Source organism: Phocoena phocoena, chromosome 15 (assembly GCF_963924675.1).
Source record: "Phocoena phocoena chromosome 15, mPhoPho1.1, whole genome shotgun sequence".
Taxonomy (NCBI): domain Eukaryota; kingdom Metazoa; phylum Chordata; class Mammalia; order Artiodactyla; family Phocoenidae; genus Phocoena; species Phocoena phocoena.
Genome location: NC_089233.1, coordinates 87349788 through 87369115, shown reverse-complemented (window position 1 = coordinate 87369115; position 19328 = coordinate 87349788). Strand labels below are relative to the sequence as shown.

Sequence of the window (19328 nt, the reverse complement as noted above, 5' to 3'; positions counted from 1 at the left end):
AATTTTTACTCTAATCTTAAAAACAAGATTTTCACGAGCACTAAAATATCCTAAGGATTCGTGACGAAAATGGCTTGTGGCCAATAAAGTCTGACCGTGGAGAACAGCATCACCTTCTCTTTATTTACTGTGCCGAGTCCGAGGCAGGTGGGACGCCAGGGCGGTTGTAGGACTTGGCTGTGAAGTCGGATCCAGGGGTGCATCCCCCGAGGCTGTTGGACACACTTTAGAAAATCCGTTTAGGCCTCATTTTTTGCATCTGAGAAATGGGAATGGCAAGAGTCACTCACACAGTTGTGAACGTGAAACGCGGGACACGTAAGCAAAGTGTGTTTGATAAACGCTCCACAACGTTAGTCCATTTCCCGCTCAGCTCAAACCCTGAACTTGTCAGCAGAGACTGTTGGGTTTGTGATGCTCTGATAGCTCGAGGAGGTGGCCCTGGGGTATCTGGGTTTGTGACGCTCTGATAGCTCGAGGAGGTGGCCCGGGGGTATCTGGGTTTGTGACGATCTGATAGCTCGAGGAGGTGGTCCTGGGGTATCTGGGTTTGTGACGCTCTGATAGCTCGAGGAGGTGGCCCTGGGGTATCTGGGTTTGTGACGCTCTGATAGCTCGAGGAGGTGGTCCTGGGGTATCTGCAGTATCTGGGGATTAGAATCGGCGAGTCCGCAGGTGAACGTCCTGCTGAGGGGCCGGCTGGGCAGCTTCACAGACGTCGTGGAAGGAGCAGGCTGGGTGTGTAACTGCAGCGCTGGACACTTGTTCTGGCTCTTTCTGGACGCTCCCAGTTGGTGGGAGTGAACCCCACGTGTCAGAGGCCCCGGGAGGCGCAGCAGCTCCTCCGTGGCTGAACCGCGTTGTCACGAGGTGGACGGTTTCTTGGTGTTTCTCCTCCTGTCCCCGCGTCCGGCAGCCTTCTCCTCCGGGGTGGGCCTGTTCCCCAGGCCTTTGGTGCTCTGTGCAGAGCTGTGCTAGGGATGGGGCCGGGGATCCGGGTGGCCCGAAAGCACCGGTTGCACCCTCATTTGGTCAGGCCGTTAGCCGCGAGCCAGGGGTCTGAGTGTGGGGCTCTGGGACGAGTGAGGCACAGGGAGAGATGCTCTCCACTTCCAGGGCCCCCCGTCCTCCGGCCCTGTCCCTGCAGAGGCCCAGACCCGGCCTGGCAGCAGGTGGGGTAGCTGGGCGGAGTCAGAGGGCAAGCGGTGACCCTTTCGGGTGGTCTGTTCCCAGTGGACACGCAGTCGGGCAGCCGCAGCGCCCCGGGCACGTCCCCAGGCCCCGTGCGCGCACGTGCCCCCCTTCGCAGTTCGCAGGGAGCTGGGCGCGGGGGAGTAAAACCCCATCCGCTCTATTTTTAGTACGTCTGTGACTAACCCGGGGTGAAGTCGACTAGTGGGTTTTGATATTTTGTTATTTCTATTATGTTTTAACCTCTTTGCTGTAAATACTCTAAATTTCCCACTTTTTTCGTTAGCTCTGCCCTTACGAGAGGGTTGAGAAGTTGGCGGCTGGGAGCTGGTGACTTGGGCCGTGTCCAGGGGGCCAGGCGTGGGCTCCCATGTTCCCTCAGGCAGAGAGGCTGAAGGGCTTGCTGGAGGAATGGGTTACTTTAGAACATTCTTTTCTGACATCCTAAGGAAAATCTGCCTGTTCTGGGCATACACTGAAATGAGGAGTGGAAATATGCAGAGAAGAACTTATTTTCCAAGACTGTGCGGTCACCTCCCTGTGGCAGGTGTTCCGTCCCCGGCGGGCAGGTGGGCAGGGGCGGTGGGCTGCCTTCCTGTGTTGAGCCGGGGCTGGGCGGCCCCTGCGGAGCGCCCGTGGGCGCATCTGCTCCGTGCCGTTCAGTTCACAGGCTTCTGTGCACGGATGCGACAAAGCATCAGGCCCCCCGGAGCCCCTGCATTCACCCCCTGCCACCGCTCTGCTTCCAGACGGGCCACGGTTTCCGTTCAGTTGCAGATGTTGTCAGGGGTCGCCCGACGGGAACGTGCGGATGGGGAGGCCCCTCCTGGGTGCCGCCCACCCCTCCTGGGTGCCGCCCAGTGGCGACGCGATCCCTGAGCCCAGGCGACCCCCAGTCCGGGGAGCACAGGGGACCTAAAAACACATTCGAAGGAGAAAACTGGATTGACACTGGGCACTACTGACGGCAAAGCAGTGGCACCGCCCCCCGGGCTCCAGTATGGAGACACCCCCAAGCTCGGTGGGTGTAGAGCCTGGCGCACTTCCTCTGGGGAGGCCCGGAAGGGAGATGGGAGCCCTGCGCTGCTGTGTTGGGGGTCCCTCGCCCCTGGTCTGGTTCGAGGGCGTTGGGGGGGGGGGCTATTTCCTGGCTCCGGCCCCCAGGCGTCTCAGGTTGTTAACAAGGTTTTTCCAGGGCTGAGCCTTTCGTTTTGTGATATTGGGGGGCCCGTAGGACTGACGTCCCAGTAGCCATGACTCGTGGTTGGAGGAATAGGGGGAGGGCACGTCCCCATCGTGATGTCTGACGGTGGCGGCTGTGTGGTGTGGGGTGTGCTGAGTGGGGCTCTCGGCCCTGCTGGGTCGTCCTGGTCTTGAGGTGGCGAGCCCTGCAGTGCGTCAGTGTGGCCTGCCGGGCATGCAGTGTTGCAGAAGAAAGGGGTGGTGGTCGCAGATGTTCAAATGAAATGCAGCAAATTCGCAGGCTGTGCAGAGCCGTAACCGATGGTCCTTTCTGGAAGGTTCTGGAGCCTCCGAGAAAAACCGAGTTTCCTTGCTTTCCCAAGTCTGATAGCGTTTGGCTTGGCAATTAAGTTCCACAGATGGTTTCGTTGCTGGATCATCACTGTTTAACTGATTTCTCCATAAGAGGACTTTTGTACTTTTTGTTTTGATTCGGTTTAAGTTGATTCTTTTGCTCTTATTACGTTTGCAACAGGCGGCTGGCATCCCACCGGTTAAAAGTCACTGTTCACGGAATAGAAACCGTGACCAGCATGTTCACGGCACACAAATGCGGCCATTTCCCTGAGCTGTGATTGTGGGTGTGTGTTGATCCGGGAGGGACCTTGAAAAATGCTGAGAGAACATGAGTAACTGTGATTTCACGGGAATGAAGCGGAGATGAAGCAGCCGCCCTGGGTATCGGGGGCTGAGTGCCCGAGGGGCGGCGCCGTCCCCAGACTCCCAGAAACCCCGACTGTCCTGCGCACGTCGCCGCCACGGCTCCGGCAGCAGCAGTCGAGGATTCCTCCTGACGACGATGGGCAGGGCTGCCCCGTCTGGCTGGAAGGATGTGCTGCTGCGGAGGAGAGCTCAGACCTGGGGTGGTGGCGGGCGGGGTCTGCCCTGGACCGGGGGGCCACCAGCCGCGGGCTTCCCCCGCCCAGCTTTTCTCCGGGGACGCCCCCGACATCTGTCGGGGGACAGTGGCAGCTGAGTTCGTTCTGACTGTGGCTGAAAGAGTATTTCCTTCTGGTGTTTAAAATGATCAAGGACTTTACTTGAGTCTGGCTTGATACTGGAATCTTAAGCAGTCTCTTATGAAAGGGCATTTGATGGAAGTATTACCACCCTTTTAGGTGAATAGTCAGGCCAACACACCATGAAGGACTTTCCAGAAGATCCTTCCTCAAGCACAGGTGAGCGTGTGCCATGTCCACGCCACGGGTTCTGACTTCCTGTGCAGACACCCCATTGTAATCACGTTGCTTCTGGGAGAGAGATCCCGCCCCAGACAAGTCACGTGTGGACACCCTGGCGCTTGGGAGTGGCGAGCCGATAGAAGCCCCCAAACGCCCTCGCCCAGCGAGATCCGGGCCTCGCCACATGGCAGAGCACGGCTCACCGCAGGATAGCCAAGGACGGTGCTTCCTGAACTCTCTACAGCCCGCCAGCTGGTGTCCGTTCACGTGGGTGAGACTCGTTTCCTGTGTCCCCAGGGCCTGGCGCCAACCCGAGTCACCTCCCTCCAGCCCCTCCACCCTCCTGCACTCAGAGCCCGGGATGCCCGCTCTGGGGACCGGCCAGACGGAGCCCAGGGAGCCGGCCACCTCCCCAGCCCAGGTAAGACGGGAGGGCGGCCAGCCACGTCGGGGCAGCCCCGGCCAGACGCCCGTCCACCGCGCATGTCCTTGCGGGCATGGCGCCCCAGAACCCGCGTGCTCAACATGTCCTGGGCGAGCCTGTGTGGTCACAGCTGCTTTCCCGTGCACCCTCTGCCCCACAGTCCCCTCGGCCCCCTGTCACTCAAAGTGACACAGGCGTCAGCTTTGCAGTAATAGTTGCAACATGTTGTATGAAGTTAAATCCGTTTTGACATTTAAATTAGAATAGTTTTTGGAGGCATTTCCCCCCCTAATATACAGACTCATACAGCAGCAGGTTAAAAACCCAGTTCCTCAAACTGAGCAGTGCCGGCCCGTCTCCACCAGGCTTTGCCCCGGTGCCGACGGCTGCGTGTTTGTCCCGAGGCGTCTGAGATCCACTTCCTGTGCCTCAGGTCACAGCTGGTTATTTAAAGACAGGTCTGTTAGGTTCCATTGTTTCCCTGAAGGAAAAAATATTTAAGGAGGGAGAGCTTGAGCACATATTCTGTAATTTGAAATAAACCAAATGCTATTCCCCGTGCGTTTGAAAACAGGATGGTTTTGGTGGGAGGGGCAGGCGTTCGGTTGACGTGGATTTTTCGCGCGTCCGTTCATCAAGAATTAACTGCAGCTTCCTTTCCAGACGCGTGGCGGTTTCCGTGTGGTGACTGGACGGGGACACGGTGAGTAGGGGGTGACGCGCGTCTGCACTCCAATCTTCCCGATTCCATCGCGTCCCGACGGCCTGTAACTCATCTGTCTCTCCTTCTAGGTCGACGTCCCTCGGACCGGGAGGCCTGGGCCGAGGGACGGGCCCCTCCGGAGGTGGCTCCAGCAGGTGCCTGGGGTTTCCACGGGGTCCGCCGGCCCGGCCAGGATGACCAGGGTCTCCTTCTGGCTCATTGTGTGGCCAGGAGCACTTTCACGGCCTCGATGGACTTGCCCAGGGCTCCACCCTGAAGTCAGCTAAGGAACCCCAAGGAGACGGACGCCTCCACTGCGGACAATGGTTTTGAGGCGGCCAGGCTGGAACAGGCGCTTGGCACTTGGGGGCGGACGTTTGCATGGGCCTCTCTGCCGCGGGCAGCCTGGCGTCGGGTCCAGGTGGCCAGCAGGTGATGGCAGAGCTGGCACCAGGCGTCGGTGTGAGCCTTTAAAACGGTCACTTCCCAAATCCTTCACCAGGCCTGGTGAAGGCCTTTCAGTGCCCAGTGGTGGGCAGGTAGGACAGGTGTACCTCCAGCCTCCAGGCAGTGGGGATTGTGTCAGAGCTTGGAACAAAATGTCTCTGAGCCCGTTACTTTCCAGAAAGATGTGAGGATGAAGCCCAGTCTCCACGACCTCGGAGTACCCTGCCCGCCACATGTGAGGGAGACAGTTACCAAACTGGCTTCTTCTCAGAAAAAGCGCGTTGTCCTTGCTGGTGTCCAGCTGCCCTGGACACGTTGGGTCCATGTCTGCGGGTGGCTGAGGTTGTGGGGACTCCAGGACCCTTGGCCAAGCAGCAGGTGGGCTTAGGAAGGAAGCAGGCGGCCCATTCCAGGTTCCGAATTCCTGGAGTTGCCAGGCCCATTGCCGCCCCGTGGCCGTGGCCATGGTCAGGGCGTGGTCCACATGCAGCTCAGGCTGCCCACCTGCCCCAGTCACCCCAGTCTTTATAATCATTAGATGAGTTCTGAAGATGGAGGAAAGTTGGGCTTTGAGGGAGGCCCAGGATGCTTGTTGCCAAGGTGACCTCACCGGAGCAGTGTCCCTGGGAGTTCAAAGACCTGTCGGTGGTGTCACTCCTTCTGAGAGGGTTTATTAAGTGCCTGTTTGCATATACACAGCATTTCTGAGAAAAGGAAGTTTTCCTTTCCTTTTTTGCTGGTCACGGTGGGATTTTTGGCTGTTAGGTCGCAGAGATTGTGTGTCCAGATGGGGTTACGCTGTCGTAGAATGCACGTGTGCACCACCCACGTTGGGCCCTGGGTTACCTGCGCCCCCGGGGATGCGACCCTGTGGCTGCTTCCCTGTTACTTGCTCGCTTGTGGGACTTTTCCCTGCGTGGATGGAGCGTGACCTGCGCCTGCAAGGAAGCCTGCCCTGTGGAGAGGCCCCGCACTGTTGTGCAAAAAGGCTTTGTTAATTTTTTTAAATAATGAAGAAATTTCAGAAAATTTCCGTTGTACCTAAAAGAAATAGGTTTGTTCATTGAAGCAGTATTTACAATATCCAAGGTATGGAAACAACCTGAGTGTCCATCAGTGGATGAATGGATAAAGAAAATTCAGTGTGTATACACACACATACACACACACACACACACACACACACACACACACACACGTGGGATATTACTCAGCCATAAAAAAGAATGAAATAATGACACAGCAACATGGATGGATCTAGAGCTTATCATACTAAGTGAAATAAGTCAGACAGAGAAAGACAAATACTGTATGATTTCGCTTACATATGGAGTCTAAAAACAAAAACAGACAAACAAAAAGAACAAACAAACCCATAGATACAGAGAACAAACAGTTTGGGGATTTCCGGGGGTGGGGGGGTGGTGAGAGAAATGAATGAACTGTTTTGGTGCATTTTTTAGTTTACATGAGTTGAATTTCTTTTTCAGATAGAGAGAGAAAGAGAGATAATATCTCTTCTTCTAAAAAAGATGTATAGATGGTAAAGTGATGGGAACATAGGAAACATTTTAAGATAGACGGCCCCTGAGTTTGTTCTTAGTTCCAGTATTATTTCCCTTAAAACAGTACTGTCATCCAACATAAGAAATTTTAAGCAAGTCCATTTAGGTGTTCCATTGCTTACATTTTATTGAATTTCTCATTGAAATATCTTGGCTCAGGAATTGATTTCAAAGAGTTTTTAAAAATTTATCAATATGTAATGTTAATCTTTCTTGAATACAAAGGATTGCAATAATAAAAGGTTGGTAATTTAGGTCTCTTTACTGCCACAAAACTTGCTCCATGTCTACAAGTTTACTGTGGGCTTCCTGGCCTATTACCACTTTCACAAAATGTGACTGGGTGACCTCACAAACTCGGGTACCAACCATGTGTTGTAGGGTGTGTGTGCATGTGTGTGTCTGTGTGTGTAGAAATGGGGACTCCTACTTGATTGGGGATACTAACTTACTGTTTAGACTGCATTTAAAATATTTAAGAATCCAGTCTGGATCATTGTCAGTCTGGTGGTTGCACATAACTCAGGAGCTAAGAAAAGGCACTAATTTATTTTAAAGAAAGAATTCTGAAATAAAATTTGAATTTCCAGTTTCAACCATGACTAGCTTGTATTGGGCTTACCCTCCAGGCAAAAACTACCTGAAAAGCTGGCCTCCCAAAACCACGCACACATATACATACATACACACACTTACATACACATATACACAAATATAGACACACACACACACACACACACACATCCTGGGGAGCAATCAGTGCAGGTGGGACTTGAAGGCTGCAGTCCTTGAGGGAAGGAAGAATCTGTAAAAAAGAGTCCAGTGAACCTGCTGGAACTGAAAATACAATGTGTGAGGCTGGGATCCATTAAGTAGTTTACAGAAGTCTGGGTATCACCTGAGACAGGACGAGGAGACTGGAAGACAGAGCGATGGAGAGGATCCAGGCTGAAGCTTAGGAAAGAAAAGCATGGGGACAAGCAGAGACACACAGAGGAGCAGTGAAAATGTCTAATACACGTGTAATTGGGGTCCAGAGGAGAGAGGAGAGAAAATGGAGCAGAAGCAGTACCCGAAGAGACAATAGCAGAGAATGTTCAAAAACTGATGAAAGATATCAGTCCACAGATTCAAGAAGCTCAGCAAACCCAAAGCAGGATGAACACTAAAATAAAACAACCACCAAAAAACAAAACTGGGCATGTTGTAGTCAAACTACTGAAAACCAAAGACAAAAATAAAAATCTTGGTCTTCCCTGGTGGCGCAGTGGTTAAGAATCCACCTGCCAATGCAGGGAACACGGGTTCGAGCCCTGGTCTGGGAAGATCCCACATGCCACGGAGCAACTAAACCCATGCGCCACAACTACTGAAGCCCGTGCACCTAGAGCCCATGCTCTGCAACAGGAGAAGCCACTACAATGAGAAGCCCGCGCACCGCATCGAAAAGTAGCACCCGCTTGCCACAACTAGAGAAAGCCCGCGCACAGCAGCAAAGACCCAACACAGCCAAAAATAAATAAATATTAAAAAATATAAAGGTTTTTTAAAAAAAAAATCTTAAAAGCAGCCAGAGGAAAAAGACACTAAGAGGAACAACATCGAGATTGACATCTGACTTTCCAATGGAAACGATGGCGCTAGTCTCTGAGGTGCTGCAGAAATGCCGAGACCAGTATTCTATACCCAGCAAAAGTATCCCCCAGAGACCAAGGCTACGTGATGACAATGTCACACAAAGAAAAGAAAACCGAGGGGATTCATTGCCGGCTGACAAGAAGTACTAAAAACCAGCCCTCTATAGAAAGATCTTAATCACTTAAGGCAATATTTACGGCTCCTTGTGGGCTTTTTGACTCAAATAGGAGCATAACGCGTGACACAAACAGCACAAAGGGTGGGGGGGGGGTGGGGGCGACGAGCTTGGCTGTTGGATGAGTCTAGCCTTTTCTACAAAGTTGCAATGAATAATGGCGAGAATCATCACGTACAGCTCAAAGGCTTATGAAGAGAAAACTGGGATAATACTTGATTAATATGAAAGCAAGCAAGGAAGTTTAAAGGAACAAAACCATAAAAGGACAGAATAGAACACACATAGGGAGATGGTAGACATCACCCAACTCTACTAATAAGCCCGTTATTACCAATGGACTGAACACTGCAGGAAAAAGAAAAGATTATCAGCTTGCTTTTTAAAGGAAATTTGTTGTTTGTAGATAACATGCTTTGTAGATAAGAGCACAGAAAGGTTTCAAGCAAAAAGATAAAAAAGAGAAACCAAGGAAACACCAGCCTAAAGAGGCTTATTGATGTCAGCAGCAAAGTAAACTGGGAGGGGTGTTGCTCTAAGGCCACTACACAATGACAAGAGAGTCAGTTCAGTGGGAAACGCAGATCCTGAAATGCATAGGCTTGCTTTTTAAATATATGGAGTGAAAGTTGACAGCACTCAAAGGAGAAAGAAACAAGTCCACAATTAGAGTTGAGGATTTTTAACAGATTTCCTCAGTAATTGTTAGATCAGCATACAAAATGTCAGTAAGGATGGAGAAGATTTGAACACAGTTTTCACATATTAACCTTGAATTCCTGGAATAAACCCACCGAGTCACAAGATGCTGTTCTGTTTCTATATAGTTGGACTCAGCTTGCTATTTTGTTTAGGAGTTTTGCATCTTTTTTCAGAGAAGTATTGGCCTATAACAACATGGTTAACCAAGTCATACATTGCACCAAACAAGTGCAGAACATTCCAAATGCACAGGAAACATTTACAAGATAGACCAAGCGGGAATGTAACGCAGGTCCCAGCAAATCCCAAAGGATGAAATCATGCAGACTGTGCTCTCTAACCTCAGTGAAATTGGATTTAAAAAGTCAACAATAGAAAGATACTAGAATAAGTCACAATGGAAATTATAAAATATTTTGAACTGAAAGATAATGAAAGTACAACATATCAAAACTTGTAGGATGCACCTAAAGTGGTACTTAAGGGAAATTTATAGCTCTAGTTGCACTTATTAGAAAAGAAGGAAAGTTCTAATTTGGGCGGTCAAGAAGTGAGAAAAAGAATGGCAAATTAAACCCAAAGAAAGCTGGAGGAGCAAAACAGAGAGCAAATGTCAATGAAATAGAAAGCAGACAGACAATAGAAAAATGACCAAAGCCAAACGCCGGTACACTGAAAGATGAATGAAACAGACAAACTCCTGTCACAGTGATCTGTAAAAAGAGAGGGAAGCTGATTGTCAATAAAAGGTATAAAAAAGATCATTGCTAAGATCCTATAGACGTTAGAATGAGAGTAAGAGAATATCGTGAACAATTTTGTGCTAATACCTTTGACAAGTTGGAAGAAATGGGCAAATTCCCTGAAAAACACGGTGTATCAAAACTGAGCAGAGGGCAGCCCCGTTGGGCACACGGGGCTGCCCCTGGTTGTCTGGTCGTGGGGTGATCAGGCTGGGATTGTGACTCAGAGTGTGAGAGCTGGTAGAGGACAGGGTGGCTCTGGCTTGGTCGCCAGGAAGCTGTGCTCACAGGCCGGTTACTTATCATCTCTTGGAATGTCCCCCACCCCCCCACCCCGCCCCCGGAGGGCAGCCCTGCCGCGGTCACAGGGCCCCAGACGCCGCAGGGTGCAGAGACTGGGAACAGGGTCAACGCAGACAGCGGGGGCTCCAGGGGAGGAGGGGCAGACGCCCAGCCTGACAGCGGCCGAGGGGGCCAGGCAAGGAGGCCGTGGGTGAGGGTCTGACTGGACCGTGATGTGGGCCCCTGTCAAGGGCGCTGGGGCGGGTGGTCTTTCCAACATGGGGACCCGAGTGAGCTGGATGCCGGCGCGGATGAAGGAATGAATCTTGATTCCTGCCTCAGAATTAAGATGGAAATGACCACAAACCTAAACGTGGTTAGCAGGGGACGGTGGTGGTGCTTGTGATCATGGTGATGGGCAAAAGTTTCTTAAGCACTTCTTTTTTTTTTTGCGGTACGCGGGCCTCTCACTGTTGTGGCCTCTCCCGTTGCGGAGCACAGGCTCCGGACGCGCAGGCTCAGCGGCCATGGCTCACGGGCCCAGCCGCTCCGCGGCACGTGGGATCTTCCCGGACCGGGGCACGAACCCGCGTCCCCTGCGTCGGCAGGCGGACTCTCAACCACTGCGCCACCAGGGAAGCCCTAAGCACTTCTTAAGAAGCACTCGCGATGAAAGTTTGATAAAATTTTTTATTAAAAAAATTAACATATGGGACTTCCCTGGCGGTCCAGTGGTTAGGACTTGGAGCTTCCGATGCAGGAGGCCCGGGTCCAATCCCTGGTCGGGGAACTAAGATCCCCTATGCCTTGCGGTGCAGGCAGAAAATTAAAAAAACAAACAAAAAATATCCCCAAGAATAAAACATCAAAGGAAACGCAGCTCAGTGAAGGATCAGAAGACGTGACGAGCACGTCACAGAAGAGGGTGTGCGAATGACTGGGGCGAGGCGTCGGTGGTGGCTGGGAGGTGCTGATTCCACTGGGGCCCACATGTCCTCAGGTGCGCGTCCGGCAGAAGTGAGAGCCTGACCCACTGCCCATCGCTGCCGAACAGGCACGGGGTCCTGTGGTCACGTGGATGACAACGTGGCAACGAGCCAGGCCACACCTGGGTGTCAGGTCCCCACAGACTGAGTTGTAGCCCAGCGTTTGGTGATGGGTAGCCGAGCGGCTGTCACCTGGGGTGGGTGGTACTGACCAGCCGCAGGCCCCTGGGTGTGCGGTGTCCTGTTCGGGTGGTGGTTTCCAGGTCTTTCTGCAGGTAAAAGCTCACCGAGAGGTACACTTAAGGTGTGTGCACGTCACGTATGGTTCAAAACCTTCCGAAAGTAATTTGGACGCATCATAGCTTCACTATATTCTGACACACGATAAGTGGCAACCGCATGAACTTATAAATGGAAAAACAAAGTTTGGTCCACGTTAGAACCCCTTTCTGAAACGCACTTGAAGTGCAGTGTCTTGAGAATTACGATCAGAGGAAGAGTACAAATCCAGGCCAGTGACGGGTTAAGGACTTGAGTGCCCTTCCGGAGGAGCCTCCCCTCTGTGCTCACCTGCCACCTGCCAGGGCCTTCCGTTTGCTGGCGGTCCCTTGGTGTCCTGTGCGTTATCTTGAAATCGTTCTGGAACGTTCACTCGTCAGTGACGTTTACGACAGGTCTGATTCTCGGCAGGGCTGCGCGGAGACGTGGCTTCCTGTAAGGCTGCTTTGCTGAGTGGTATTCTCGTGTGTACGTTTCTGCAAAGTTGTAGCTCAGTGTTACTGCACTTCATGCTTTAATCTGGTGCCAGCTTCTGACGTCACTTCCTCATTTTCAAGCTTGCCGTTCATCCTGGACACTTGGTTCCAGACAAAAGGGCTCCATTTTGAGGGCAGATTGGTAGAGAGTGTCTGTTTCAATTTGATGCTATTTGTGCTTTTTCATTTATTTCAATTACTTTTTCTCTATGTGGATTTTTAAGGCTTTATTAGTGTGTTTATGAGAGTCAAACTACATGACGTTGAAAGGTTTTCTAAGACATATAGACTATAAACCACGCGTTATGGAACTGTTAGCTTCTTTCCCACGTGAAGTTATTATTATTATTATTTTTTTTTTTTTTGCGGTACGCGGGCCTCTCACTGTTGTGGCCTCTCCCGTTGCGGAGCACAGGCTCCGGATGCACAGGCTCAGCGGCCATGGCTCACGGGCCCAGCCGCTCCGCGGCATGTGGGACCTTCCCGGACCGGGACACGAACCCGTGTCCCCTGCATCGGCAGGCGGACTCTCAACCACTGCGCCACCAGGGGAGCCGAATGTGAAGTTATTTTAATCATAACAGTCAATGAAAACTTTCCTCAGTACTGTTCATGAAAGTAGTGGGTTGCATGGTGCCCTCCACCCAAAAGACACGTGCACATCCTAATTCCTGGTACCTGTGAATGTGACCTTATTTGGAAAAAGTGTCTTTCCAGACATAATTAAATTAAGGATCTTAAGATGACATCACCTTGGAATATCCAGTTGGTCCTAAATCCAGTGATGGGTGTCCTTATAAGAGACAGGAGACACAGGCACAGAGGAGAAGCTACGAGAAGACGGAGGCAGAGACGGGAGAGATGCAGCCACAAGCCCAGGGCCGCCTGGGCCTCCAGAAGCTGGAAGAGGCAGGAAGGACCCTCCCCTGGAGCCTCTGAAGAGAGTGTGGCCCTGCCCACACCTTGACCTCAGATGTATGGCCTCCAGGACAGAGAGGACAGGTGTCTGGTGCTTTAAGCTGCCCGGTTTGTGGATATTCGGGACTTCCCTGATGGCGCAGGAGGGTAGGCTCAGAAGCCTGCAGCTGTGCGCCCAGTGGAGGCGTGGGGCGGGGGTCACGCTCATGCTTATGCAGCTGAACTGTGTTTCTGGGGAAGAAGTACAGCACTTATGTTCAGAGATGAGTGTTTTTTAACATGTAGGTCTGAATTGTTAAATGCAGACTAGAGTAAATAAGTCAGATTTTCATTTTATGTTTATAGAAGCAAAATAGAAAGCAGAAAATAACTCAAAAAAGTTACTTGAAGTAAAATAACGTAAAAGCTTGTCTCCTCACCTGCCTTTTCCATCCCAGAGTGGGTGGTGCACTTGCTGTGTTCCGTGCTGACGTGAAAACCGGGGTCTGTGCTGGGGGAACCGGCGGGAGGCAGGTGTGGAGGGCTGTGCTGCTGCCTCGTCGACCAGGCAGGTCGGGCCGGGCCTGGTGGTCAGACAGGAAGGGAGACGTAGAGTGGGGGCTGCCAGGTGCGGTCCATCCAGACGTGCCAGGCTAGGTGCCCTTCCCTCTGTCCTGTCTTGGACCCTCACCCGGACCCACCTGTCTGCGGGCCCTCCGTGGGGAGGCTGGAGCCGCCACCCGGGAAAGGCTGCTTCCTCGCGGGTCCAAGAGCTGCCGGATGCTCTGGTCGCCCCTGCAGCTGGGACCCCGGCCTACAGCCTTGCAGGGAGCAGCTCTGCCAACAGCGGTGACCGCCATCTGTGTCCCGTGTACCGGAGCACGGCCTTGACCCTCAGGAGGGTGCATGGCCCACGGGCCCCGACGGCCGGCATGGCCCACTTCTCAGGATTTCTCTCCAGGGGCAAAGGTTCTTTTGTAAGCACTTTGCTGAAGCATTGTTCACAAGGGTAAAAAAATGGAAACACTTTACGTGTTTGTTGAACAAATCATGGTGTATTCGTACATTTAAGAACTTAACAGTTAAAAATCGTAGCACGAAAATGTGGTCACAGCCGTCATGCTGTGAACTGTGGCCGCCTTGTGTGAAGGGGTATGGGCGACTGTCCACGCCTCTCGCCTCTCGTCTGCCCCAGCTCCCAGCCACATGCATGTCGAAAACTCCTCCACGTGAGAAAATGCCTTACTTCTTAGGACAGGGCTTGGATTCTCAGAGACACCTGGTGACTGCCCAGCCTTTGTGGGGACGTGGGGCCCCTTCTGGGTGCGCAGACACCGTCAGGCAAGTGGGCGGCTGGGCCCCGGGGGTGGCATCGGTCATGAGCTGTGATGGGGTCCGCACGGCCGTTTTGCGGCCGTGATGGCCTCCCCTGGTGAAGCTGTCTGGCCTGCGCGTGGACAGGGGTCATCCTGGGCGATGTGTCCCTGGTGCCTGCCATCCGTGGGTGCGGGAGATGCCAGAGTGAGAGCTCTTGGGTCCATGAGAATGGCCAGGCTCCTGGCAGGCCCTGCAGACGGCCTCACTGACCCGTGTTCTGGAAGATAAAGAAATCTGGTCGCTTGATTATTTAGGCACCCTTTAAGATGTCTCAGGAGAAAATGTACGGCTTGTTTAAGAAGCAAAATAAAACATTACACCCAGTGTTGCCTGGTGTGTTTCAGGGATGGAGGCGCAGAGTGAGCGCCAACCTCTCGATGCTCAGGGGACCTGGGTGCGTCCAGGGCCTTGGGCTCCGTGTCACTGCAGTGCACCTTCCAGTTGGCACCATTTCCATGGCGACCTGCCCGGGGCTGGGTCTGAGCACCGGAATGGATTGGAGGCCTGGGGCACGCTTCACGCTTCGCGGAGATGGCGGCGAGGGCCCTGCCCCCGTGTGATGTGCGGGGTGGCCCGGGGTTGGGGGAGCTGGGCAGGATGGAGCCGTCCCGTCGTTTGTGCAGTGGCCCGGTTGGCTCCCTCGAGTGAGAGGGGTCGGCTTTGGTCACCTTAGCTTCCCCGGCTTCTCCCCACACCGTGGGCTGTGTCACTTGCAGCCTCTGTTTCCTTGTCTGCTTCCCTCTGGCACTTTCGGGGGCAGCTGTGAGCGTGGCCGGGGCCCGGCAGGCACGGACACTTCGTGGGGTCTGACCGGGGCTCCCACTGCTGCTGCCGTGCATCCCTCCCGCCTGCCTGCCTTTGGCCTGACCATCGGGACCCTTGGTCTGTCCCCTGGGTGCAGGTGCTGGGGTGTGGCCGGTGAGCGCTGTGGGTGGGGTGAGGACTGGGTCCGCTTCCAGAGGCCCGAGAGCAGACGTGTGACCCGGGCTCCCTACCCGGGACGCAGTACCATCGAGCACTTGGGGGCTCCCAGCAGCCCTGGTGAGCTGGGGACGACCAGCCCAGGAGGCCTTAGGGCTGAGTCCTCAATGGACGCCCCTTGGCTCAAGAGGGGGTCACTGCGGTGTCCGCGGGTGCTCGGCACAAAGGGTGTCACTCGGGGTGAGCTCTGCAGTGCCCGGGGGCCTCGCAGAGCGGGACTGACCCCACGGACCCCAACCCCTGACCTCTCCCCGAGCCCCCTGGAATGTGGCCCCGGCCCCGGGGCCCACGGTATCACTCCCTGAAACACGGGGAGGGACAGCTTGCTGCGCACCGGGGGCTGGTGGCCTCTCGCTGGGCCGTATCCGCCAGGTGGCACCCCTGCCCTGGCTGCGGCGTGCGGACACGTGGACGGGGCGGAGACGGGTCCGCGCTCCTGTGTCTGTTGATTCTGCGCGTGCGCTCGTGTGTTTTAGGGGCTGACACGGGAGGTACTGGCTGATCTGAGAAGCGCGCTTTCTTAGAACGTGGGAGCAGCCCCCTCTGCTCGGGGCCAGGCCTGACTGGAGGCTCTGGACCCCCAGCCCCACGGGGACAGCCGAGCGCGGGCGGTGGGCGGGCTGTGCAGGGTCCGCAGGCTGACCGGCCACCACCTGTCTTGCAGTGAACGAGTTCACGGTCATCAGGAAGAAGTTCCGCTGCCCCTACTGCAGCTTCTCGGCCATGCACCAATGCATCCTCAAGAGACACATGCGCTCCCACACGGGCGAGCGGCCCTACCCCTGCGAGATCTGCGGGAAGAAGTTCACACGGCGCGAGCACATGAAGCGGCACACTCTGGTGAGTGGGCGCAGGGCCGCGGGGGGCTGGCCTGTGGTCAGCATAGGGGTCATCATGGGGTCAGCGTGCGGTCAGCACAGGGTCGGTCCAGGGCGCGCTCTGCATGGGGCTGCGGTGTCCGGGCAGGACGGGGCCCTGGGCTGCCCAGGATGCCACGGGAAGCCCTGAAGTGGGGTCCGCCCGGCAGCGGGAAAGACCAGGACAGCGGGGAGGCACCCCAAGCCCACATCCCTCCTGAGCAGCTCCGCCCCCGGCCCCAGGTGCAGAAGGGCAGGTGAGCACATCGCCCCGCAGCCCCACTCCTCAGCTTCCCCTTTGGGACCCCCTCTGCTCCCGCCCGGCCTCTGCAGGTGCTCCCTAACCTGCCAGGACCCTGCCCCTGCCCCCCGGCTCCTGCCACGTGGCCACTGCCTCCGTGCCCCACCCTGCAGTTGCCGTGGGACCCTGGCCTCTCTCCCCCGCAGCCCCTGGAAGGTTCTGACGGCCTGGCTCGCAGCTCAGGAGCAGGTGCTGCGCAGATGAATTTGCTTGGCCAGGAAGTGATAGAAAAGGTCACCCTTGAAACAGGGAGGCAGATTCATCAAAACACAGCGTGAGGAACCCTGGGGCGGGTGAGAAACGAGGGAGGCCAGGCGGCTGGGGCATGGGTGGGGAGAGGACGCTGGGGTGATGTCATGAGTGAGGGGGCCTCAGGGCCACACAGGCTGGGCCGGACCCCCGCAGCACCCTGATCCTCTGACCAGCAGGAGGGGTGGAGGGGCCACATCCCTGCGGCGAGGGGGGCCGAGGCGAGACCTCAGGGGTGGCCCCAACAGGGTGAGCCATGCGAGGGAGCGAGGGACAGCCCACGGCCTGGGCCTCATTTGGGGCTGGGCTCCCCGGGGAGGCTCCCTGAGGCCAGGTGGAAAAGCTGGAGGGGGAGGCAGCCCCCGGAGCCAGGGCCCAGGCTGGTGGACTCCCCCCGACGGGCAGGTTTGCAGGGCTGGGAGGCAGCTGAACCTCCCCTGACGGCAGAAGGGCAGCTTTTGCTCCTGCCCCACCCGCCCCGGGAGGCTTAGCCAGGGGGCAGGGGGTGGGTGGGCAGTCTCAGCAGCCGCCTCCCTGTGGAGCCGAGTTCTGGGTCTCCACGGCGCCCACATCCTTCCCCGCCCATCCATGTGTTCACTGGGACGAGTGTCCAGCCGTCTGGTCCCGGAGGACAGGCTCCGTGGCTCCCTGGGAGCTGTCCCCACTGCCCAGCCCTGCTGTGACCGGACTGGGGTCTTTATTCTTTGCAGAGGGTCCCGGAAACCCTGGGTTTAAAATGTAACAAAAAAGACCCAGGAAGGGTCCCGGGAGCCAAGTGATTTGAGGCTTCGTTTCTGGAATCAGAACCTGTGAGGCGGGCCGGCTCCTCCTGCCGTCCGACCAGGGCGCATCCGGCCTCTCGCCGGCCTAGGCTGGTTGGCAGCGGTCATAGGTCCTCGTGGTCGGGTTTCAGGGAAGGCTGTGATGGGGCAGACGTTCACGGTGGTCTGCGGGACCGCCGAGCTGGGAAGCCAAGGGCGCTCGGCCAGGCCCGTCGGTTGGAGAATTCAGAAAGGCAGGAGGCAGCATTCAAGCGGCAATCACGGCCCCCCTGAGACCCCCGACCCCGCCGCCCCGCGGGCTGGGCACTCAGCCCAGCGCCCGGCTGTCCTGACGGCTTCCCAGAAGGCAGGTGCCTCGAGTCTCTCTTGGTCACTGCTGTCCTGGGCTCCCATCACCCGTGCTCCCAGGCCCCCCAGGCCCAAGCCGGGAGCCGCCAGAGCCCTGGCCATCCCCTCATGGGGCAAAAGCGGGGGCGGGGCAGAGGTGAGCGCTCTGCCTGCTTCACTGGGAGGTGTGGGGGCAGCAAGCCCCCAGGGTGGGGGCGGGGCACGGCCGGCCTAGTGCCCAGCAGCCCTCTGGGTGGGGATGAGTTCCGGTGGCACCTGCAATTCTGCGTGTTCCGGCTTTGTGCAGCGGCCCCCGGCCAGGGCTAGGGGTCTGAGCAGCCTAGCAGACTGCCCCCACCCACCCAGATCTCAGCTTCTGGGCCACCCAGACCTCCCCCTCCACTCACTAACAGTACGTCCCCCCGCACTGACCGCTGTCCCCCCGCAGGTGCACAGCAAGGACAAGAAGTACGTGTGCAAGCTGTGTAGCCGCGTGTTCATGTCGGCCGCCAGCGTGGGCATCAAGCACGGCTCGCGGCGCCACGGCGTGTGTGCCGACTGCGCGGGTGGCGGCGGGGCCGGGCCCCTGGATGGCGGCGGCGCCGAGGGCTCTCCTGAGCTGTTCGCGGGCGACGGGCCGTACCTGGAGGACCCCGAGGACCCACGCGGCGAGGGTGAAGAGGAGCTGGGCGAGGACGAGGACGACGTGGGCCTGGCCCCCGAGGACGCACTACTGGGGGACGACAGGGAGGTCGAGGACTCGCCGCGGGGGCCTCGCAGCCCTGCCGGGGGCACCGACAAGGACTTCACCTGGATCTCCTAGGCTGGGCCTGGCACTGGGCCGCGGCCGCCCCCGCCTGCGTGCGCCCCGGGCCCCCTTCACCTGCTCTCCCCCACCCCTCGAGGACACCCGGGGCTCAGAGGCAGGCGCTGCCCCGGCGAGTGGGGCTGGGGACGCGCGTGGGGCGGGTCTGAGCCCAGGGAGAGCCCTTGTCACCTCCCCCAGCGGGGGCGCGGGGTGGGCATCAGGGGTGCCCAGGACGCACCGGTCTGGCGTCGGACGCGCCGTGACGTGTGGGGGCCAGCGCTGGCTGTGGTCCCAAGTGTGGCCCCGAGGCCCGGGTCCGGGAGCTGTTAGGAGAGTTCTCCTGACCCTGGGCCCCGTCCAGGGCCGAGTCCCCCCGCCTCCGCTCCCCCTTCTCAGCAGTGGGGTCACTGCTGGCAGCTGCCACTGCCCCCCGCCCTCAAGGGCTGTGCCGTCCGGTGGCAGCCTGCGAGATCCAGGTCTGGCGTCCAGAAAGCCCCGCGGCCCCCCCGCCTCTGGGCTTTGGTGCTCAACACACAGCAGCTGCCGACCTCGGCCCAGGGTGCCCAGGTGCTATCCCCCCACTGAGGCAGCCGGGCGGGGGGCCCAGGTGCTCCCACCGGAGGGGCCTCCTCTTTCTTTGTGTGCACTTCTCTGGGCTGGCTCGCCCCTCCGCCCCTCCCGTCCTGCCGCGCCCAGGCCACTCCTGCTGACCGTT

General features: G+C 56.5%; 1 protein-coding gene across 1 annotated transcript in view; it reads left to right on the top strand.

Moving 5' to 3' along the window:
* ZBTB46 (zinc finger and BTB domain containing 46) overlaps positions 1-18727 on the top strand; it is a 34791-nt gene extending 16064 nt beyond the window's left edge. The window contains exons 3-4 of the mRNA XM_065893436.1: positions 15954-16129; positions 18254-18727. Of these exons, the coding sequence (XP_065749508.1) occupies positions 15954-16129; positions 18254-18628 (551 nt within the window). The 3' untranslated portion in view covers positions 18629-18727. The remainder of the gene's footprint in view (positions 1-15953; positions 16130-18253) is intronic.
* The last annotated feature ends 601 nt before the right edge of the window (positions 18728-19328 follow it).